This window comes from Pseudonaja textilis, chromosome 2, assembly GCF_049901715.1.
Source record: "Pseudonaja textilis isolate UNSWEBS1 chromosome 2, rPseTex1.2, whole genome shotgun sequence".
Lineage (NCBI taxonomy): Eukaryota > Metazoa > Chordata > Lepidosauria > Squamata > Elapidae > Pseudonaja > Pseudonaja textilis.
Genome location: NC_141991.1, coordinates 219,766,816 through 219,792,569, shown reverse-complemented (window position 1 = coordinate 219,792,569; position 25,754 = coordinate 219,766,816). Strand labels below are relative to the sequence as shown.

The 25,754-nt window shown below is 35.3% G+C and overlaps 1 protein-coding gene across 16 annotated transcripts in view; it reads right to left on the bottom strand.

Moving 5' to 3' along the window:
* MEF2C (myocyte enhancer factor 2C) overlaps positions 1-25,754 on the bottom strand; it is a 182,097-nt gene that overhangs the window by 27,944 nt on the left and 128,399 nt on the right. For 8 of the 16 annotated variants that reach the window (XM_026718934.2, XM_026718883.2, XM_026718897.2 and 5 more), the window contains 3 exons: positions 22,256-22,399; positions 6,578-6,764; positions 4,190-4,237 (listed from right to left, as the gene is read on the bottom strand). In XM_026718934.2, coding sequence (XP_026574719.1) covers positions 4,190-4,237; positions 6,578-6,764; positions 22,256-22,399 — 379 coding nt within the window. Of the gene's footprint in view, positions 1-4,189; positions 4,238-6,577; positions 6,765-22,057; positions 22,196-22,255; positions 22,400-25,754 lie in introns of all 16 variants that reach the window. The other 8 variants (XM_026718943.2, XM_026718926.2, XM_087927074.1 and 5 more) reach the window with 3 other exon arrangements.

Below are 25,754 nucleotides of genomic sequence, written 5' to 3'. Positions count from 1 at the left end.
GACTCAAAGTTCAAGTTGGCCAAATTTGAAAATTATCGTCACAATGAACTGCACATTCCAAAAGACTTCAGGTCTTTCTATCCATTGACACATTCCAGATGATGTTGCAATGGAAGAACATTTCCTTACCTGGCAGCAGTGCTTATACAAGAGACATATATTTCACGTAGCAATGCTTGCTTTCATCAGAAGCTGTTATCCTTCCCTCCTTTTAAATTTGAATTCTAAACTCTGTAATCTTCACTTCTGTAACACCGGAAAACATGTTTTACAGTAACATATTTTTAACCCTGCCTTTAAGCCTAGCAACATGCCTTGTCTTTAGCCAAAACACGACTTTGTCCAATGGTGCCTTAATGCTGCTTGGCAGAAAAGGCCTTCCAAGAATCAAGACAAGTGACATTGTGAATGTTACCTGAAGTTCCCAGGAAACTGAACCTGGGATTCTCTGCATATAAAGTATTTAATTCTGCCACTGAACATAGATTTTCATAATTCTGTAGAAACAGAGTAGTGTACCACTGGCATGGGATATGATTACTGTGGGGTAATTTTTTTTTTTGCTTCTAGGAAAACCCAAACCCAAAACATGACAGCTGTAGTCAGGCTCTCCATTACATGTATTTTGCATATTTACTTGGTAACTTTAATTTTGAGATGGGTGGCAAAATAATTTTAAAAGGATGATTTGAAAACATCTATATCTATATATAAAATAATGTGTGTGTGTTTGTGTGTGTGTGTGTGTGTGTGTGTGTTCCAGCATAACTCTAGAATGCCTCAAACAATTTAATTTCATTCCCTGTAATTTAATTTCATTCCCTATAGTTACCTTGAGATAAAATGGGCAGCCTATAAATTTTATAAATAAATAATTTTGTGTAGTGGTTAAGACATTAGCTAGAAACTGGGAGACTGTGAGTTCTAATCCCACAAAGCCAGCTAGGGAATCTTGGCCAGTCACTCTGTCTCAGCCCTAGGAAGAAGGCAATGGCAAGCATCTTCTGAAATCTTGCCCCAAAATTTGAAGGGACTTGTCCAGAAGTCAAGACTAACTTGAAGGCAAACACACAAACATAATTGGGGAAAAATGGATTAAACCAGCAGTAATGAAGAAAATCCTGCAGTTAAACATTATACCAAACCTCTGTTTTTTTATACCAAAAGTTATACCAAAAGTTTTTTTTCTGAAACAATAAAAAATTGATCTAGAATGCCTCCTGACTAAAATATAGTAAAACATAGCTGGCCCAGGGTAGACAAATTGTAGCGGTCAACATTTATGCTATCACTTGATACAGGTATACACATATATCTACAACCAAATTGGAAATTGCAATCCTATTGAATAGGAAATTGCAATCCTATTCATTCTCATGTTGGCAGTTAGCCCCACATTAGTTATCAACATCATTTCCAGTGTTATCCTTCCCAAACTGCTTTACAAGCGCAATTCTCAGATGGAGAGAACACAACAGATCAAGTCTCCAAACAGGTATAAAATAGTTATTTGGAAATTTACAAGAAAGTTCAGGGCATTTATTTAAAAAAGCCACAAGAAGAAAAATGAATGAAATGCAAAGATAAATAATAGTCAGCACTCTGAAAATATTCATAAGATATTTTAATATTTTCTCTGACTTCCAATACTAATATCTGCTATGATCATGATTACAATCTGAATTCAAAACATACTGCAAACTTATTTGCTTTTTATTTTATTGCCTTATTTAAAATATATTTACTTTCAATGTTTGAGGTTTTTAAAAAAACAGGCCTGTATCTTCTACAGGTTAGATGCCTAATATATTTATCTGCGTGCAAGGATGAAGGATGTAACTGTAAGTCTGTTTGGCTCAAGGGCATATTGGCTTAAGGTCAAGAGTATCTTATTCTTTCCCTTCACACAAGCTTTTGGTTTAAAAGAAAGTTGCCAAACCCATGACTATATTTATAACTTAGCAACTCCACACTAAATAGGAAGTTCTCTTTCATTCTGTTGGCAACTCTGACTGTCACATGGCATAAGCAATCCAATTGGAGAGTACCTTTGAACAAATTTAGTCTAGCAAACCCAAGATAGCCTTGGTTTTAGTTAAAAATACCTCTTCTGGTATTTAATTGTGTGGGATAATAAAAAGTAGTCAGTATTCCCAAGTTCTATTTTTGCCTTGGGTAGACACTCAAAGATGGATGATTTTAGAATTATCATTCAAAATGATCCAAACTGGCCAATAAGAAATGTATGTATCTGACCTAAGAAGAAATCCTTCCTCTCTTATTCCCAACTTCTTGCTATACAGTAATCTGTTAAAGTAATGAATAAATTTATGGCTTCACAATTAGCAATTAAAAGTATGTTCACTTTATAATTACTACAGCAAATCTCCAAAATCTACAATTTCTGGTCCTTTGTTGCAAGCTGACTATTTTTAGATGCAACAGGAAAATGCAAGTGCATTAAAATTCTAATTCGACAAAGAATGTGTACCCTCACAACTTCAACAGCAGTATCATCGTATTAGTCTCGAACATGGCAACAGGAAAAGACACATGGGCCTCTGTTCCTCATGAAAATGTGTTAAACAAAGAACTTTTGATATTTAAGATGGAGAAAGACGATTCTCCAAAATAGAAGTACTGTTAAATTATGGCACTCTGGCAGACATCTCAACCTTATAATGACCTCTCATCTTGTTCTGCCCTACAGCAAAACTCTTATTACTCCACATTTAAGACAGAAGGAATGCACATCTGCAGTGAGGTCTAAACTCTAATTTGACACCAAAGGAACCAGAGTTCTGTACACAATTATATTTTTTATTTAACCAATACTCATCTACAGCAAATTTTTAAAAATCTTTTATTATACTTCCAAGCAATATGTTACAATATATATTTTCAAAAAGAAAGCAGTCACATTTTCAAACCATTTAATCCTATCAAGTTACCAAGTTTCTTTCTGGTAAAATGAGTGATATTTGTGGGGGCTTTGCATTTAAGAAGCACTCATTTCTCAGGCATTGAAATTTACACTGTTCTAAAACTTTGTGTGGGTGGGGAAATGGGAATAGCTTTGCTTTAAGAAGCCAGAAGAGGGCACTCATTAGCAGTCAATCAAATTCCATTCAAAATGGAAAAAAAAGTCAAGAATCTTGAACAGATATTCCCAAAATAAAACAGGCTTGGAATAACTAGAATTCTAGAATCAAGATAAGTAACATTTTCCAAGTTTTATAACAGTGGGAGACACTAATAAGGACGATTGTAAATTGCGGTAATGCACATGTTATGGCCACAGAAATAAACCCATTTTAAAGCAGCATGCTAAAGTCTATAAGATATAAAATATTTTACATTGTCAAGCCCAAAACAACAGTCGCAGTACTTAAGATTTTCCTTTCAAAAAGTCAAATATGGGAGCAATTATATCAGTAGACAGAGAAGATTTTCTTTCACTTGAATGAGAGTGTTAATCTTGGTAATAAACTAAAACATTTTTAAAAACATATTTTAGTCAGTGGTTATTGTGACAAATCACTACTGAGCTAAAATCCTTTTCCTTAGTAGGAAGGGAAGATAAGAAACATTTGGAACTGTTTGTATCATATGAAAAATGGCACTAAAACAAAAATTGGCAGTAGTATGTAATTTAGATCTACCTTTTTTTGTTTAGGCAGATGACTTAGGAAATTTTTTTTGTTAACTGTGCATGCTTTGTTCTCTAAGGTTATATTTTCCCAAAGAATCATTTATGTACATTAAATACTGTTTTTGTACCCTTGACTTAAGTCACCAGAAAGCCAAGATAGGATAAAAGTATAAAGTAGAACCATTATGCTCTTATATATAAAATGGAAAGAAAATGATCCACTTGTTAAAAATTTCTGAAGCATTTTCTGCTATAACACCCAAAACTTCTTCACATTGATATGCATGGTGTACTTCCTTATAAGAATCTGCATAACCACACATAAAAAGATTTCCCTTAAAATAGACTACTTAAATGTAAGGAAATTGGGAAATCTCAACATTGAGAAGGTGCTTGTGGATAGGATTTTCAAGGAATAACCTAATTCTGGTCTTAATAACACTATATAGAGTTATTTTAGGACTGGCCTCATGCTAACTCTCTGTTGTGGAGTCTGTAACCATTTTATTAAGGTACATAAAACATCCTTCTGTTTACCTGCACTGGTGCCTGCACCGGTTGTGAGGTCCCCACCCATCAGGCCACCTAGGAGAGGACAAATAAAATAGTCAAACTGAGTGAGGAGCTGAAGAAACCACAAAGGTCAAGCAGCAATTACAGTTTATTCCTCAAAGTAATGTGAGCCCTAGAGGAGTTTGCACCACAGAATTTTCATAAAGATCAGGCTGTTTGAGCCACCCTGACTCCCGTCTATGTACAAAACGATCTAATTCCTCCTTCAAAGCATAAGCATTATTTAGTAACTTCAGTGGCTAATAGCTCAGGACAATACTGAATGAATGTATAGTGAATAAACTATTATAATACATTGTCAACTAATGAAGTATTATAATAATTGTCCACTTCTGCGATGACATTATATACAGCCATTAATATTTCACAGACTTTTTTTCCATTCCATTTTCAAACTTCGTGACCCTCAAACGCAGGGGTGGGATACAACAGGGTTAACTACCGGTTCGGGATTTACAAGCTTCTCTGCAGGCTGCGAGCCGCACCCCTGTAAATCGTCATCAGCAGCTGCCTGCAGAGAAGCAGCCTTTGAAACAGCCCTCTTTTCCTGCTTTTCTAACTGCAGCTGTGCCTCATTCGGCAGCTGAAGTTGAAAAATCAGGAAATAAAGATCAGGTAAGAACCTGGGTAGGTGGGTGGGCAAAAACATCAGCAGGCATAGAACCGCTTCTTTGTCTGCTGCTCTTCAGAGCTACTGGTTCTACAGAGGTGGACAGAACTGGTAGAAACCCACCCCTGCTAAAACATGTTGGAAAGACTTGTCCCTTCCACCCTGATTGGAAATTCTGAGAATTGCAGACACATGGGTAAGTGGTTGGAGGAACAGTAGCTTAATTTCTGCTTAAAATGAATTTCTCGCCCCAGCCACTGTGTTAAGTGAACACAGCATTTGACCAGTGAAGTTATTTAGATTCTTTTGAATCTTGATGCCACGTGGGCAAGCTCTATAAAAGCCTTCTATGATTTGGCACCAAGCTACTGTCAGGACCATGTTCATCTATTAGAATCAGTTTGTCCTGTTCAATCTTTCTGGAGAAAGCACCAGGTGATTCCCTGCTTTGGGGAATTGAGGGGAGATGAAGTGCACGAATGCTGCCTTTTTGTATCGACACCAGCCTCTGAAGTCACCTCCCACTGGAACATAGATGGAGTTCCTCCAGAGGACATTTGGTACTGTTTTGGGGATTTTCTCGCTGTTAGGTTTCAGGGTTTATATAATGTTAATTGGACCACAAATGCTTTAATGATTTTTGCTTTCTGCAAAGCTGTCAAGAGTTCTGTGGGATTGAGGTGGGGTATAAATGCAACACATAAATAAATACAGCCTTGAGATGGAAATGTGTGTGTGTCTGAGTGTATAATGATAAAGCACATTATTTCAGAAGCTGCATTGGGCCCCTTGCCTCCAGATTCAAATGACCTATATTATCTCTTTAGTTCTGTTCCCAACTTCCTTCCCTAGCTTTTAATATTATTAAAGTAGGTTGTTTGCATTTTATGACTAGAGTAAAAACGTACAAGCTCACTTTCTAAGACAGTTTTAACTGAGATTTAACAAAAGAGAAAATGGATTAAGACCAGAAATCTGAAGATGTGGCCTGCTGGAAATTTTTCTGCTACTTTACTCCTGAACATATATGCTTTTCATCTGGGCTTGCATAATAGTGTCCAGGAGATTAAATCCATTAACTTTATATTTCAAATATAGTCTTCTTGTGTTACCTACTTCTGGTTTCTACAGTATTTGGAGCCTTTTAAAACTTATCTTATTTAGTTGTAAATACTAAGGCTGGATTACCTTTGGAAAGCCCAGCATTTTAGGGTAAGGGGCTATTATCACTTTAAAGGCAATGAGAGAGAAGAGTTGGAATCTTAAAAGAATTCTGCCAACATTACTCTGGATATGGATTGTGGGGTCAATCTTTCCACAACTGAAGAACCCATGGCAGGATACATCTTAGCCACCAATAAAATCCACATACATATACATTCAGAGAATAAACATATGCCGCACAAAGAAATCCTACTCTACAAAAGTGATCAAAAGATATGTGTCTACCAAGAACTTGGTGTTCCTATAAGTATACTAGGCTTGCTAAATTTTTGAAAAGGCTGGACAAGATTCTATGGTAGATTTGATTTTTTGTTTTTCAAAAAATGTGTGTCTTTCATATTGTCAAGTAGTCAGTAGACTTGAAGAACCCTGATATACTCTTGCTTTGCAAGTAACGATCTGTAGCTATAGAAATAGACTTGAAGAACCCTAACATACTCTTGCTTTGCAAGTAACAATCTGTAGCTATAGAAATATATTTGAAGCAAAGAGAGGGAACTCTTTGATGCAAAACTTACCTGTGTTACCTGCACTTGGTGGTCTATGTGTCACCCCAGGAGACATGCTATTCCGCTGTAAGGAAGGGTGGGCCAGAGGCAAAAGGTTGGGGTTACCCAACGAGCTAACTGGGTTGCTGTATACCAAGCTGTTGTGGTTGGACACTGGGATAGAAACTGGCATCTCAAAGTTAGGTGGTGGTACAGCCTATAGTAGCAATAATAAAAAAGGGAAACAAAAGACGAGAGTAATATAGAGGTACAAGATATTCATACAAGATACTATTCTGTATTTAAATCAAATGTTTTATAAATTGTGGTTAGAAAAAACAACAACATTATTACACTGTTTGATCTGGAACGAAGCCTAAGAAAAGCATCATGTGGAAACTACTTGACACAGTCTCTTCAGTACATGCTAACATGATAATATTGTGGAGAAAACAACTTCTTCTGTAAGCAGCTACGATGTTCCAATGATAGTAAGTTCAAAATAGCCTATCATAGGAACTTGTGATCACATGGCACTTCCATTCTTTGGTACATTCTGAAGAACCTGTTAGGCTTTTGGCTGATGAATGCACTTTTGCAAGTTGTAGTACAATACAGAAAATAGGCATTCACTGTAACTAGTTGCAGGTATAGCTTTTACTCTCTATACATATCCCCCATTTGTAATAAACACTACTTAGTTCTTGAGCAGTATACTTTCATGATCAGGATACTACTAAGCAGTGACTCTGAGTCTTATTCACCAGAAATGATTTTTGTTTTAGTTTTACGGATTGATTTTACTGTGATTTGCCTATTTTAAAGTATTATCTACTTTATATTGATCATTATTGATATTGTATATTATTATTATTGTTTCTGAGCTATACTTTTTCTGGGATTAGATGAATAAAAAAAGATATCTGTAATTATCATCACCACTATCAAATCAGACTCTGCTAGGCTTAACCATTTTATCTGAAAAATGGTTCAGGAAGCACAGTTGGTTCAAAATGAACTGATTAGAATAGGGGTATCAAACTCAATTTCATTGAGGGCCACATAAGGGTTGTCTTTGACCTCAGAGGGGGCTGTGGGGACATGGCCAAGGTGGGCATGGCCATCTTGATGTCACTCATCGAGACTCCATTCTATTTTTTGCTGTGACAGGCTCCTGCAACTCTCTGCCAGTGAAAAAAAGAGAGTTTGGGGAGGTCATGTATGGCCAAAAATGGCAGAGGGCTGCAGGAGGCCATCACAGCCAAAAATGGAGCCCGGGAGGGCTGTGCGCAGCCCTCCTGAGCTTCCTTTTCACTGGCAGAGGCACCATGGGCTAGTCCTTTATAGTTTCCAGGGCAGGCCCGTGGGCCAGATGTAACTACCCCACAGGCCAGATCTGGCCTCCAGGCCTTGGGTTGGAAAAACCCTGGACTAGAATATGCCTTTATTTGTTAGTACATGTATATTTTTTCCATTTCTTTTGGAATCTCAAGGCAGCTTACATTGAAAATGTCCTAGGTTAGTCCAACACACTAATGTTTACATTATCTTAGTTCTCCTATGGAAGCTGGGTAGTCACTACCTATATCAGTTACTGTATAATGGGTGCTAAGAGATAGGGTTTTTTTCAATGTTACATCCTAATTTTGGAACAGAGAGATAAGTCCTTATTCAGTGTTGAATCTTTTTTGAAAATTATAAAAAGCAAGCCAGATAACAAAAATGTCTATAGGAGTTTTATTCTAATTGGTACTTAGCTGAACTCTTGTACATTTGCAAAAAAAAAAACCCCGTTTCAATATTTTTGAATTTTAGGTTTTTTTATTAAAACTAATTATAGTATTTTATGAGTTTTAAAGTTTTGTAATCTCTGCAAAATAAAACACAAACTTGTAAAGACTATTCCATAGATATGAAAGTGAAAACAGTGCATACAAAAAGTCATAAACCTGTTAAAAACCATCTCTAAATCTGAAGGAAGGTTTGAGAAAGTTCAAGGGTCCTGCACATTCTTTGCTGTAGCTCTTTTTAGAACGTCTGAAGATAATTTAAATATATTAAGAATCATTGTGATGTAGCAAATGACTTTCCTTTAGCTCAAATTGGAAAACAAATTTTAAAAACACTTCTGCATTCTTGCTATATGTCTGCTTGAGGATGTTTTTCAACAGATATACTACAACAAAGGAAGAAGCATGAATTATGATGAAGGCTTAGTTTCTTAGGAAACATGTGCACCATATAATTTGAAATATCATACAATTATGTATCCAAGTATAGAAACACAATGAGTGAAATTCACTTTTTAAAGCTCAGAACCCAAATGTTGAGGTTATGCAACAGGAACTTTTGGGAACTTGTGAGCTAGGAATAGAATCTATTATGCAGGGAGTTTCAAGAACTCCTCTTTCCAACACAACTCTCTGGCACTCTTTGGGACGTCCTGAAGTAACACAAAATCTTAAAAAACTTTCAGCCATATCCTTCATCTAGAAAACTTTAGCATATGAAGGGGTACAAATCCAAGCAATCAAATGGTGGAGAAATGCCCATCCAGAGACTCAGAAATAAGGAGCTATGTGTGGTTAACAGCACACAATGCAACTTTCTGAAGTCCAACTACAGCTATACTTTGGGCTGGGTTCCAGGCTATCATAGAACCATAAGGTTGAAAGAGATTTTTAGATATTAATTTTCTAGCTAGTGGAAGTCTACTAAAACATCTCTGATAGATTACCATTAAACCTCTTTTTGAAGACTTCTAACAAAGGAGAAGTCACCAGGTGGTAGCCTGTTTCACTATAAAACTTTCCAGGTTTATATTTATATTATACTTTTCAGTATCAGCTGTTCATAATATTGCTTTCTGATTTCACCGTGATGCCTAGTTAATTTAATCTTGGATCCACCTAGCTACAATTGCAATAGGGATTGTGTGATTTTGAACAGAAAAGGCTAATGCCATTAGAAGGATTTTTTCCTTACAAGAATTAGGGTAAGTAGGGTTGGACTGTACTTCTAGGTAGATTTGTGTATACATAGAATGATGCCTTGTTGTTATTGCTATTGTTTTTTGAAGTAGACTCAGCAAGCTTACAAATAAATTGTATTTTGAAAAAAGCTAAAGTTTATGTCACATAAAATGTTGACAGCTGTTTCCACATGGATTTCTACTAAAGTGTCTGAAACAATTCAATTTCCAACTTGTTTCAAGGAAATTTTGAAGTAAATTGTTTTGGCAGAAAGCCTAAAAGTTTCAAGAGACATCTATAGGGCTATCTGCTCTCATTCTCTCTCTCCTTTAGGATCAGCATAGCATGTAATAGTTTCATAACTATTTAATCTACTGTGTATACAGGGAAATTATCAAACTACTTTTCTGAAATGCTAATAAATTTACTTATTAGTAATAAATGAGTTGCACAAGATATTGTGAATTATTCCTTACATTTTAAAACATTCTGCATTGAATGCTATGTGCCTTTGCAAGCTAAAATGACTAACACTGGAAGAATATAAATACTACTTCTGGATCTGGCAAGGTATCTCTACAGATTGGTTGCAAATAGCATATAGCAGATAATTTAATCCCAGAAAACTGTTATAGTACTATTATAGTAAATAACTGCAATTTGTTGTGCCATATCAGAATTGTGGCAATTCTGAATCCTACTTTTCATGTTAAACAAACATATAAACAAGCGGATATTAAAAAGTAAACAGTTTCCTGAAAGAGTTCCAGGCAGCTCTCTAGTAAATTTCATATTGAGAAGCTCATTTGCACCATTTTTGAGGCTAATTATATCAGTGGAAAACTCTTGTTTTAATAATGTTATGCTCTATAAAAACAGATATGGTCCTTTAGCCAATGTAGTACTTGAAGTAACTATCAGTTAATTGTACATATTCTTTCACCTCAGTAGTGTTTTTGAGATGTTCCAAATGGAATCTGTCCATTATTCCATTGTCTATTTTCTTCTCTGTCAAACTGCCAGAGAAAATAGCATATTCAATTTGCAGCAATCACAGAACCACATAAGAGATCAACTGTGAATTTTTAGAAAAATTATGTTTTTTAAAAAAATATTCAAATATTGATAATTTTGGGAAATACACTTCCAAAATATATTCAAATAATTTATTCCAAAATTGTATGCACTAGTGAACTTACTATCTAATTTTGACTTACTGTGATGTTGAAAATGCTTTTCGACAAAGTGACTTCTATACGTGCTTATAGTTTCTAGCACAAACAGAATTGCCATAAGATGTTTCTATTAAGACACATTTAAGTATGAAAGTGAGTGAGAACGAGTGAAAAAGAGTAAGAGTCTGCTAATAAATAAGAAAGCAAATGAAAGTAAATGTGGAAAGAAAATATATATTTCATGACATATAAGGTACTAAGCAAAATGCACAGTAACATTCTTAACAAATTTTAATTCCAAGAATTGGAAGTTAGAGTAGACAATCTTGAAAGCTGACTTTGGAATTTCCCAGGCCTTTTTTATTTTAGTCTTTATTAAGGTCTTTGAAGTTTTTCATTTTCTTTTTCCGAAGCTGTTTGCATTTATTCCACTTAAAAGTCAATAATAACTCTCCCATCTCCAGATACTCCATCTTTCTCAGTGTTAGCACAAACTCTCAAATTTCATGTTTCATGTGTTTCAAAAATACTGGCCAGGCATTAAAAGGGAGGCTGCCTCTGTGGAAACCTGGTCTTCCAAGCAGCCAAAATGGACCTAGACGGCAGTGCCCAGTAATTAGTGGGGAGAGGGCAGGTCCACAAAAGATTGGAGTGGCCAGTATGAGAAGGTCATATTTCCTCTTTAGCCATGTTATCAAGAAATTCAACAGTGAAACATACAAAATTCTGTCCAAGGCAAGGATTGAGTTTAGCAAGGAGGGAAAATGCTTCTACAAAACTGGAATAACTAAAGCCAAATCTAGGTGGTTTCAGTTATGGTCTGAAGACAGAGGCAACATTGTGAGGATTAGAGTTTCAAAATGGTTTCTGAGAATTTACATTCTATGTTTGGTAAAGCCTCGGCACTGCAATTATACATGATTTTTCTAGGGTATCGGAAATCTAAAGTTATTCCATTTTAAAAAGGACACATCCCTAGTTCTCTAGAGCAGAAAGGTAAATGTTACCCCTGTTCAGTCATGTCTAACTTTAGTGTTGCTTAGCCAAGGGAGTCAGTGTTATCCAAAGACATTTACTTGATCGTGTGGCCAGCATGACTATATGCTGAGATACACGGAATGCTGTAACCTTCCCCCCAAAGTGGTACCTATTATTCTACTCACATTTGAATGGTTTCAAACAGCAAACATACTGTAACCGCAAATGGCATTTGGGAATCTACCATAGCTGACCTAAGACTTCACTGTGTCATATGCTCCAACTGCCTTCAGAAATGTAATTAAGTGACAAGCCCTTGCAAGGCAGATTGCCCCCTAAATGGGCTTTTATGAGACATTATAATGGGGCAACAATTACTAAACCTTGTATTATTGTATGGCTCCTGGGCAGAAGAATGATTTACTGATTTATATGCCTGATATTTTGAAAAGGCACTCTTAAAAATATGTCTCCTTGAGAAGATGCTACTCACTTTCCAAGAGAAAAATTTCCAAGAGTTTTTCTTAGTAAAGCTGCTTAGTAAAGCTGGAAACTAGGTTTACGCATGAAGGTTCAATTAATTGATGTATTGCTAAAAGCCAATGTACAGGAATCTTCTCTAATGGTTAGGGTTAGGATTAGGCACCCTCTTTTTACCCCTCCCCCGGTTCTGGCAGTCCTTCTTCTACAACTGCTCTCCTAACCAATCAACTTGCATTTGTTTGTTTATATAGAAAGAAATAGGTATTTTCCAGAAAAGCACTGGGTGGCAGCCTCCCATTATTTTTATTCATTAAAGAAGACCTGGGAAGTTCTACGTGGGGTCCAAAAGAAATTATATTAGTACTAAAAATAGTGTAAACATAAGTTTAATTGCAGGCTTCCTAGTTATGAGACTGGGAGCCCAGCAAGAATCAAGAGAGATGGCTCTCAGCTCATTGGTGCCCAAGAGTGCTTTGTTGCTTATGCATGAATTCATGAACACTAACTTCTTTGGAAGGTTATTAAACAAAGAATGTAAGTTTTACAAATTTTATAATTTGTAGAAGTCAGCAATGTCCTATTTGAGTTTCCATAGACAAAAGGGCCTATGAAAGCGTTGGGTGTGCTCCAATGTTCCTCCAAAAGTTCATTTTGAATTGCAATTTGAAATGTAGCATCAGAGGAAAATGCATGGTGTGTCATCAGGTTAATCAGAATTAATGTAAATATAAATAAAAATTCAATTAAATGTTAAGTTTTCCTTTGGTCTACATTTTGGTATGGCTTATACCACATCATACAAACTTCAAATACATCTTTTAGCTTGAAAAGTTATACATCTCTGCTATGAATAATAAAATAAAACTATAAACTGTTTTTGGTGAGAAGAGATTGAAAATCCTTCTTATCCAGTGAAGTGTTTAGTCTAAGTCTAGTACAGATCCTTTACATTAGTTCGGTGGCCTCACAATTGTTTCAGTTCTGCATTTTAACATGCAGATAGGACAATATCAAATGTAGTTTCCTTCACTGGGCTTAATTCTTACATCTTTTTCATTAGATTTTAAAACTATTTTCCTCTCATGCTTTTATGTTAATGGAACATAGGCATTTATAAACACAAAAACTCCCACGCAGAGCTCTGTATCGGCATGCTGAATGTCTCATTTCTATCTCTTCTTACTATAACCTCTGCATGATTGTACTTTCTTTAACACAGGGAAAACATACATGCATACGGTCACACACAAACCATTTTTGCACATAACTGCTCTGCGTGTAACAAACAAAATTTCAGCTACTATTCTAAGAAGGAGAGGAAGGTAGTTATCTGCAATGACAATTTACCATGACCTTCAGAACAAGGGAGAGAAATTTCAGAGAGTAGGATGATCACATGTGCCAACATAATCCATTACCTAGTGTTTTTTCATTGATCAGTACTGATCAGTATTTAACAAATACCATGGAGTAAAAATGGACAGGTCTTTTTTGTATCTATCTGTCTATCTATCTATCAATCATATATAAATGTGTGTGTGTGTGTGTGTGTGTGTGTGTGTGTGTGCATGCATACATACATACATACAGTGATAATTAGACTTTATTTCTAGTCTGAAGCATTGCTAAGAATGCCAGCAATGTATTCTATATGCATAAAAGAAGTTTTGCAAGCCCTGTGTTCCTATCATTTCACTATTATCAATAATTAACAGCCAATTCAAGAAAGGTGAAAGGAAATTCTTCCTTGAAAGTTGTTTGCACCATTGACAGGATATGTTTCTGTATGATGCAATGCATTAATATAGATGGGTTAAAAACTAACACTGGAGAGCATCATAATAGCAGAACTTCTATAGTAATAACTACCCTTCTACCAAATGCTAGGTATAAGAAGTTCACAGCTGCGAACAGGCTTCCGGCTGGTTACTACAGGAAACAGGTTGCTAGGCTAGCCTTATCTCTTATAGGTCTTCCAACATTATTATAGGAGGAGCTCCATATGTTTTTCTTTCCATCTTTCATTACATCTGGTTCCTTAATACTGCAATTCCATTTGAGTAGAGGTCTGAGTTTCCTATCACAAGCCTAAGTGAAAGGATTTGAAAAGAAGCAAATCTAAAAGAGTAAGATTTAAGGATAGGAGATTTCATAAGGCCATTTAGTCAGTAAATCCTAATCGAGCAACAGTGTCAGGTTGAAGCTTAGCCAAAATAAAATCACACTGGAAACTTCAAAGCTCTCTTTTCAGCATATGGAATTAGGCAAGTGAGAAGACCATGAGTGGGAGAGGAAATATGAGTGTGCATGCATTCAATTAAAAATTGCATGCACATGTTAAGCATTTCAGAAAATACTGTAGTACTCTTAACATTGGTCCCATTTGAAGATTTTTTGGCTTCTTGATTAAGTATTAAATTCTCCAAAAGTTTGCTGAAATATGACTTTTGTTATAAAGGCCAGATCAGGTCTGTCAAGTGTTCTTTAACACACCTAAAAATACCATATACCACCTTATGAATGCTTTTTAAACAATCTAAGAAAAAAGGACAATAATTCTTAATAGCAAATGTCTCCCATCTGGAAAATAAATCTTGCACATAAATGCAGCTTTACCTATGTCAGGTATATTTTGTTGTTACTGTTTTGAGACCTAAAGGTGCTTTTTTCCCCCCAAAAGGCAACTGGTCTTTCTAGTTTTTTTCCTTTGAAAACATTTCACTTCTTATGCAAGAAGCTTCTTCAGTTATGAATTAAAGAACTGAAAAAGCTTTTTGGATAAAAAGCAAAATAATTTCAAAGAAAAAAATAACTCCAGAAAGTCAAGTTGCCTTTTGGAAAAAAGCACCTTTGGGACAACCATAACCTGGATGATTAAGAATCTCCATCTACATACTGTACTGTGTGGAGAGCAGTTTTATTTTGTAAATAGTCACATTCTGCAAAACAGCAGAAGAATGAACTAATTTCTCTGATCATTGCAGATAATAAGAGTTTTGTTTGAATTTAGAAAAAATATACCCATGACTATCTCTTGACAAACAATTATTTCTGTAATAGAAAGGTATCTTATTGCCTTAATTTCTATTAACTTTATTATTTAAAGTGACTGTAAATATGATCCACTTTTTCTTATGTAAAGAATGTATGCCTAAGAGCTTGCTCAAATTATTGAGCATTTCTGCTGAATGGTGTATTTTGACTAGATAATCCTCTTAAAGATTAAGATTCCTTGAGACTCCCACCAAAATTAAAATGCCATAACCATAGTTGCTATGGATTATTAAACTTATTCATAACAAAGATGAAAAAAAATCCAAATATCTTTTACATGGATGTTAAGTAGCTAGAGAAAGAGCAAAGTAATGGAGGATAAGTGGTCAAAGTGGTAATGTCTACCTCAGATGTGCATGCCATATGGCTTCAGTGCCTCATGTAGCCAGTCAAACAACCTTGTACAGCCTATCCAGATTTTTTTTTAAAAGTAATGAATTTACAGTACCACTGCCACCAACCCAAAAGAAACGTTGCCAAGCATCTCCAAGTTTTACTGCCAGCTCCTGTTCTTCTGCTTCTCTTTTAGCTGTGGAACAGCTGATTAGCACTGCAAATATTTACTATTACTAATCTGAAATAATAGTGATAATACAACATATGCCCAAAGTCTAAAAATCATTCCATTTTCAAACAGTGTGGATCAGACATGATTTAACTTCCAGGCCCAAATGCCTAGGAAACCATTTCAGAAACGATTTCAGGATTTATGCTCCCGGTCTTCAGGACAATGCTTCTCCATAGATGCTGCAACAGAAAAGGCACCATTTCTAGGTCCTACATGATGACATTTCCTAACAAAAGGGACCATGAATACGCCAATCCTGCTTCTATCAAAGTGAGCAGAAGCAATCAGATACAGACTGTCCTGAAATTACCGTGGGTCTCTACTATTGAGGGTTGTAATTGTGACAATCAACACCCGATACACACCCATGAAGGACCTATGAAGATTTCAGAGCACAGATTTCACATGGTCGTATCACAAAATATCCACAACTGCCTGTGCTGCTAAATTCTGAAACATTGCAGCTTCCAAATACTATTCAAGAGCATGTAAAACATATTACAGTATGGGTAGTGCCATGTATTTATGGCATTGCACATTTTAGATCATGGGATCACCATCTGTAACCTTTTCTGCCAGCTTCTGACAAGAAAAATCAATGCTGGTAGCCAGAATTATTTAATGACCACATGCTTCATTTGACAACTGTAGTGATTCACTTAACAACTGGGACAAAGGGGCATAAAACTGGGCAAAACTCACTTAACAATTGTCTTGCTCAGCAATGCAAATTTTGGGCTCAATGGTGGTCACAAGTCAACAACTGCCTGTAATGTAGTTGGGAAATAATGAAGGCATGACAAGGAAAACAGTGTAAATATCTACTTAGTCACAGTTGCTATTTGCTCTTTTAACAGGAACTGTGAGTCTAGGAAATCTCCCAACTGCACACCAGCTTGGTATATAGAGTGCTAACATTTTCGGAAATGAAGATTGAAAGTCTTTGAATTCAAGTGTGTCATAAAATCTACAGCCACATATTCACACATTAGGACTTCCATAGGATCAAAGTATAAGAAGTTTAATACAGCTCCTCTTACTGTGACAGCAACTTGAAGATTATGGTACACTATTTTTAGGAAATAGTACTTTATGTTTTTTTCTATCCTAAACTGATGCTATGGAATAATCTAGACCTCAAAACTAATTAAAATTTACATAACTTGATAAATAAAATTGGGGTTTTTTTTTAATAAAGTGATGAAGGGGAAATTCTTTATGTATTTCTTTTATTTTTCTTTACTATATTCATGTGTCAATTTCTTTTTTATTTTTATTTTGTCTTTTCTGTGCTTCCTATTTTTTTCTTTTTAGTCTTTTCTAGTTTATATGTTTTTTTCTGCTGTAATTGTAATCTTTAATAAAATTACTCTAAAATATGTGTAAAACTTGTATGGAAGATGGGTTTTAGACTTTTTATCAGTTATGTGAAAATGATGACTGTTAAAATAATAGTGTTTTTTTTTTTACTTTAAAGGATAATTACTAAATCCCTAAAACATCCCAGAGACAGTATTTACAATTACATTTATTGACATCCCAATTAGGGTGGGCAGCATTTTAAGTCTTGGAAACAACTGGATTATTATTAAATTCAATGAGACAAAAACCCCTCTACAATTATTTTTTATATAAATTCTGTTAGCATGGATCATCTTGATATCCAATTGTAATAGTGAAATGGAATAAAGAATAAGAGATTACTTTACCTAGACAATGGAAAGAGGTGTTAAGATCAATCCCAGAAATTTCAATAGATCTTAGGTTACATTTTATTTAATAATAATATGAACAGCAATATTTTAGACTTACTGAACTCCATTGTGTTTATTTAGAAAAAGCAGAATAAACCGTCATGTTGTTAAGAAAGATGCAGTCAATTAATGCTTCATTCAAACATATGTTTGTACAGTATTTTATAATTGTTTTGCTTTGGGAAAAAATCATTACGTGTAGTAACAAGAAGTCTAGTGTCATCACATGTTCATTTTTTTAAATAGAAACTAGATTCCTATTGCTTGGAAACTGACATTTGGACAAAGAAAGTTAAAAAAAACCCTGCAGTATTCTACAATTTCGGAAATAGTAACCAACAATGCTAAACTTAACAACTGCCTCGATCTCATCTTCTGCAATAGTTTGAATTCAATTTACAGAATACGAATTAAAGAACTCTTTTCCAACAGTAACCACAACATGACTGACTTTTGTCTCAACATATGTTCACACCAAAATCATCACAACAACAGAATTCCCAATTATAAGTTCAAAAAAGGAAACTATGATCTATAAACAATGATCTCTCATCCCCCATGATTGGCAATTTCTATTCACTGGATGCAATACTGTAGAAGACCATTACAACATATTTTTACTTGAAGTTAAAAGAGTCATCAAATTATATGTACCAATAACAACTCCCAAAACCAGAAAAAACCCATAACAATAAGGAAGCTTCAATCCAAAAAGAAATCACTTTGGTGGAAAAATAAATCTGATCACATTGCCAGCTTCAAAAGCCGATACAAAAATTTATGCCACCAGTAAAGACTGAATGCACTAATTATCACGTTAAACAAGAGGAAAACCTTCTACGCACCAATTCCACCTGCGCTTTCCACAATTTTGTAAACAACAAACTAAAAGAAGGTCCATCCCACCCTTGAAAGGACCTAATGGTAAAGACTGCAACAACGACACTATTAAAGCCAACCTCTTTAACACATTCTTTGGCTCAGTATTTGTAAACAGCAATGGATCATGCCCAGTATTTCCTAGTTGAACCACAGACAACTACAATGATCTAATACATATCAATTTTACAATAGACAATGTTGAAAAAGCACTATGCAATCTAAAACCATCTCTATCTATTGGACCGGATGGAATATGTGCCTGCTTCTTAAAAAAGCTATCCACTGCCATAGCCGAACCACTCAGCATAATCTTTGAAAAATCTTTCAGGACCAGCTTCTTATCAAAACTATGGTCACAAGCCACAGTCATCCCCATCTTCAAAAAGGGAAACCCCAGCCTAGTTGAAAATTACAGACCAATCTCTTTATGCTGCGTCACCTGTAAAGTCATGGAATCAATTATTAACCAATCCATCATCCTCCACTTAGAAACAAACAACCTACTCTCTAATAAACAATTTGATTTCAGGAAAAAACTATCCTGTAATCTGCAACTCTTACACTGCAAAAACATATGGACTACACAACTCAATCAGGGCAAAGCAATAGACGCAATCTACATAGACTTCTGTAAAGCCTTTGATTCTGTGGTACACGACAAACTTCTCCTAAAACTAAAATCTTATGGTATCTCTGGACACCTGCATAACTGGATAGAAGCATTCCTGTCAAACAGACAACAAATGGTCAAAATTGGGAGTGTCCTAACAAATTCTGTACCTGTCAACAGTGGTGCCCCCCAAGGCAGCGTTCTAGGACCAACTCTTTTCATACTCTACATAAATGACCTCTGTGATCATATTTAGAGCAACTGCGTTCTCTTTGCTGATGATGTAAAGTTATTCAACACCAGAGACAATACTGCTACCTTTCAAAAAGACCTCGACTATGTATCAGAATGGTCAAACAAATGGCAACTTCAAATCTCAACAAATAAATGCTCTGTCCTACATATTGGCAAAAAAATATATCAGAAAATAAAATACAGGCTGAATAGTCAAGACCTTGTTGATGATCCAAACTCTGTAAAGGACCTTGGAGTACTCATCTCTAATGATCTAAGTGCTAGAGCCCACTGTAACTACATAGCCAAAAAGGCGTTAAGATTTGTTAACTTAATCCTACATAGCTTTTTCTCTGGTAATATTACACTAATAACTAGAGCATACAAAACATTTGCTAGACCAATACTTGAATACAGCTCATCAGTCTGGAACCCACATTACGTATCTGATATTAACACAGTTGAGAAAGTCCAGAAATATTTCACAAGAAGAGTTCTCCACTTCTCTACTCGTTACAGAATACCTTATGTCACCAGACTTGAAATTCTAGACCTAGAAAACTTAGAACTATGCCGCCTTCGATCCGATATAAGTATACTATATAAAATCATACATTGAAATGTCCTACCTGTCAATGAATACTTCAGCTTCAACCATAACAACACAAGAGCAAACAATAGATACAAACTCAAGGTAAACTGCACCAAACTGGATTGCAGGAAATACGACTTCAGCAACAGAGTGGTCAATGTCTGGAATACTCTACCTGACTGTGGTTTCTTCCCCAAACCCCAAAAACCTTAGATTTTAACCTTAGACTGTCTACCATTGACCTCACCCCTTTCCTAAGAGGTCTGTAGGGGGCGTGCATAAGCGCACCAATGTGCCTACCCTCCCCATCCTATTGTTTCTTTTTATTTTTCTTATATGTATCCATGTATTCATAACTATCTTTTTAACCTATAACTATTATCTTGTAAGCAATTGACAAAAATAAATAAATAAAATAAAATAAAAATAAATAAAATGTAAGATCCCTGCTTCTCTATGGACTTCTGGGTTGATACTATTGCCAAGATATAAATGAATTAGTTATCAATATAGATTCATTTTGGATAATTGTAATAAAATATGAAATACATCTAACATTAATTGAAATGCTTATGTAAACATTTTATACTTTTATACTTTCCTAAATGTGTCTTGTATAGATCATTTTTTACTATTTTTTTGTTTCATTTTCTCTTTCTTTATAACTTTTCTGTTATAAGAGATGTAATGGGCTGTGAGAATAACCTTAAGATGAAGGAGGAAGCTAGACTGTGGTCTGATACGACAAAACTGAGGCCAACATAGATCTGGGGATGAAAGCATCTCAGAAATGACCATATCTAGTTCTCTGGACAATAAAGGCAGGGGAGGGGAGAAGCTTTCAGACCTGCAAGATTCTATTACTATGATCATACAATAAAGATATATTAGTATTCTTGGTTTTGGTTTCCTGGTCTGGACTCTTTTTTTAAGGATTGACTACTGTTTATTTTTCTTTGCTTTTTATGTTCATCTGATAATCTACAAATATAAAGATCAATTTATATTTATATAGATAAATGACAGTTATGGTAAATGATAATCAAGGTATGTCTCACTACTTGGTTCCCATTACTAGGTTTTACCATAACATGAAAAAGGGGTTTTCAGGTTTATAGGACTTCACACGACTTATTACAAGTGAATTTATCCTGGCTTTATCCTGAAAACCATTGTCACTTTATCAACATGATATGTTAAGGAACTTTGCAAGATTAAATGTCAATATTGTAATTAAATAACAAACTGTCTGACAGTTTCTAAAAGATTCCCATGTAGAGGAATACAAAATTTGAATGCATAAGTGTTTATGAGAAATATTTTTGATATATGTTTAAGTGCTAAAGGACTGTTTTTTTTTTAGTCTAGAATGGATGAAAACAAATCTCCACTTGAAAACATGTAATAATACTAATCATATTATGTACTTGTCATATTCACACCAATCCCCCCCTTTATGTCTATGCAAACAAAATAGCTACATGCAGAGTTATTTCTCTTAATTATCTGGCAAGGCATATGACTGTTAGAAATTTGGCTGTGGTTAAAACAAAATTTAGCGCTTGTTAAAGCATTAAGAGAAATGCTGGTGGAATCAAAGCACATTGTCTGATAAAGCTGTAAAGTTATCCTCAACACACATAAATGATTGAATGCTACCATTAGATTCTCATGCAGACTCCTTTCCTGCAACTAGCAAATAGCTATATAACCCTTCAGTGTGGTAACTGAATTAAGAACACAGTGAATTCCAGAAGTAGCAGGATTCACTATCTTGAATATATTACATTAAGAGATTTTTCATTTTATACTGTTGCTTCTTCTTCCTCCAGACCCACAAAAAATTGTGAGAATGTCAGCTTCTCCACAGCATGTTTTACCAATGTTCTCTAAATATACTGTGCTTGGTGTGGTAAACCAGAATTCTGTAAATTTACTATACATAACGTCCACTTTCAAAAACTTCCTTCTTTAGGTTTTGTCAAACACATGTCATGAAGGAACTTTCCACACTTCAAGAGTGAAAAAAAAAAGAATGAAAAAAGATAATTGTGTCCTATTTCCTCTCTGCAAGTTGTTTTTAATGGGTGCTGTCAAAATACGTCCCTCACTGAATATGCTTTTTTTGGAAGAAACCAGAACTGAAAGGGTTAGGGTGTGTTACTGCAGTGGTTATCAGCAGACAGCCATCTAACCTTTGGTACTTACAGGAATTTTATGGCTCTTGATCATATTATCAAACTCTTCATTAATTTTTTTATATTTTTCTTCAGTGCGTGGGGTGAGGGCATAAGAGGAGTCTGGATCAGGGCTTTCACAGCCTTTGTTTTCTTTCTTGTTCAATGCCTGCCAGGTTCAGAGAAATATCAGAAAGTAAAAAAAATGAAAGGAATTCAGAGTACTTACACATAATCTTTGCCTGCTGATCATTAGATCAATATCTTCATTAATTTTCCTGTACTTGTCCTCAGACTCAGGGCTGTGACCTACTGAATCATCTGCATCGGGATCTGGACTGTCACAGCCATTAAGTCCTTTCTTTCTCAACGTCTGAAATACATAATTTAGAAAGTTGAAGCCTTGAGAGAGGCTGCAAGAGCGATAGAGGGCCTTTACAGACTGGTTGAAGGCTGTCACATTATACATTAGGAAGAGACAGTGAATTGAGATGTTTAGGTCAATAAACGGCAGCTTTTTATTTTATTTTACCAAAGACAGTTCTTCTGAAACTAAAATTAGTAAATGAAGAGAGCATAGCTTCTCATAAAATATCTGTATTACCATCACAGCTTTTCTCTGGAATGGAAACATCAACAGTTTAAACACACACAAGGCAATGAATTCAATCAAAAAAAGAATAGAATAGAATGGCATACAGTATCAAGCCTACAATTGTTCTTATATTAATCTACAGATCAATCTGTCCTGATACAGCTATATAACAGCACTAAATGAAACAGTTAAAGCAGGGGTGGGATTTTACCATTTTTCACCTATTCGCTAGAACCGGTTGTTAACATTCTAAGCAGTTCAGAGAACTGGTTGTTAGAAGAGATTACTGGCCTAATCCTGTAAGGAAGGCAGAAAGGAAACATTCTGGTGTTGCTTACAGAAACTGCCTTTCTGTTAAACCTTATTACATTCTTGGCAGGACTAGACTTCCTGTCTCAGGAACTTCTCTGGAGTTTTTTCCCCCTCCTTTGCTGGTACTTTGCTTATGTGGAGTGATCATTTAAAGTTACAATGGCACTGAAAAAAGTGACTTATGACCATTTTTCACACTTACGACTGTTGCAGCATCCCCACAGTCATGAGAGACCAGACAAGGAGATGCATGCCATGTGATATTGAGTTGGCCACACCCAGTCAATAACATGACCACCAAGCCATGTCCACCACCTAAGCCACGCCCACAGAACCGGTTGTTAAAATTTTTGAATCCCACCCCTGATAATACCTAATATAACCAGTTATCTACAGTAGTATGATCTTCAACATTAATAAAATGCTTTGATCAAAATTTTTCCTTTGGCACAGAAACTTATAAAAAACAGAAGGGAAACTGAAATAAGTACTTATAAATCACTTTGGAGCAAAGAATCAGGTTAAATGTACAATTTTACCTTGCTTTCATCTTACTAGAAGTTTTATCAGGATTTTGAGACAGGCCTTGCTGTACATCAAGTTCTGAATTTTGGATTTGACATATTGAAAACTAATACATTTTTAGGAGCTTGTGGTATTTATTTTTTAGAAAATGATCAACTTTTTAAAAATTCTATAGAGAAATTACCAATCAAAGAACATGGCCATTGAGATTTCTGGAGTGCCAACAGTCTGCACAAAGAAGTCAGAGATTTGAAATATAAAGAGGAACAAATCTTTCTTTTTTATTTTTGCAGTGCATCTCAAATGTCTTTCTCTGTCATTGAAGGCCAGCCAGGTCTTATGCTCCTTGCTCCCATTAGGAAGATTTATGTCTTCAGTAACACAAGGAGGCAGGAATTTGTGCGGTATATTCCCAATCCAACCCTATTGCCACTCTTATTTGGCAGTGCAGAAAGTTCAGTAAAAATGCTTGGTAAAAATGCCAGCTCTTATTCTCATTTTAAAAATTAGGGAATAAATTAGAAAATATATCCATATAACTTTTTATTTTTACAATCTATAGCTGAAAACCCAGTAATAGGTGAAAAGGTTGAACAACTTTAGGGATGCTGACATTTATTTATTAGGAACAAGATGCTGACAAGATGGAAAAGGAACAGATGATGTTAAGGGCAATTCCCAAAGGATATGTAGGAGAAAGTCCCCCCCCCCCCAATAAAACATATGAAATGGCAATGGCAAAAAAAGTCTGTATGATAGAAACAAATTGTATGGGCATCACAACATTTATATGAGTTTGAGCACCAAATGCAGGACAAAAGCCACTTATCCATTTATTGGGGAAGACTATTGAACTTTTAAAAGTAGATCTTGAGAAAATGACAGAGCCAGAAAAAAAACTACAAGAAGTCTGATCACTGATGGCACTTGTACGTCTTAGAACATAAGAAGAACACAAGAATGCATGCAACTGGAATATGGAATGTGAGAAGCATGTACCAAGTAAAACATGAAACTGTCTAAGTACAGACAAAAAAAAACTATGACAGTTTGTGGAAGGTGTCAGATTGGAAAAAGATGTATTTCAGACAATCCAGTCTATACACCACTTAATTAAGTAAAATCCAGGTGGAAAGAATGGTAGATATACAACTCTTCTACAAATTTACTCAGGCTTCAGTGTCCTGAGGCCCTAGTAGAGATTAAGTTTAGTCATCTACGGTAGGCGTTTACCAAGAGCCCAGGAAGAGAGGAGAGAAAGGGGTGAATGAGTACACTTCAACTGATCTGAAAAACATGCAAGTTGGATTCTTGTTCCATGAGAGCTCAGCACTTCACAATCTGACATAAGGCTACATCACTAAGCATCAGCAATCTTACGTATTCTAGACATTCACACCTGTCAGCAACTCTGCACCTGTTGTCTACTCTGGCAAAAACCGAGTGACAGCAGCCAATCATAGCAGCTCCTGCTGCAACATGGCCATACATGGCTTTTCTCAATCATGTTTCTGTGCACTAAGGCTGCTAATCTCTGTGGATTTCAGCAGTCTGCTTTTTGTCCTTGTAATGGTGTCACAGTTTTCAGTTCTTCACTGAGTTAAGTGTTTAAGAATGACACATGCTGTTTCTTATACAAGTTTCCTTCTCACAATAGCCCACATATGCAAATGGATTTGAAACTTGTTTATACACAAGTCCAGATTAGTTCCTCAGTACCATTTAAAAAAAATGTTTTCTCATTTGAAGAAGAAAATCTTTTTGCTTTATAACAGCTTGTCAATTCAAGTTTCTGTAGATGGGCACCATGGACAAAATCTTATAGTAATATGATCATTGTAAAAATTAAAATAAAGACGAATTGTTATTCAGCCAGTATTTTAAGATTGGCTTAAATATTTTCCAAATATTATCCAAATATTAAATATTTTCTAAATATTATCCAAATATTTTTTTCAGGATAAATAAGGCTTCTCTGTTCAGATGTCAGTTTACACACCTCATTACTTAGTGAAGTTAAATTCAACCGTGTTCAGTTTTTGTCATTTTTTATATATATGGAAGTAGGCCATGGAATGAATATATCACTGTACAAGTGCCTGTGCTAAAAATCTTTTTTCCTTTATCCTCTATGTTGGATCTAACCTTTTGCATTTTCTTTATAAGAACAATATCAAGTGAAAAAATAATTTCTTCTAAGTTTTATTATTTGATCAGATCATTCCCTAATATCAATAAAACAATTTCACTAATGCAGTTATCTAATACCTTCTCCAATACCTATTTCATGCTTATC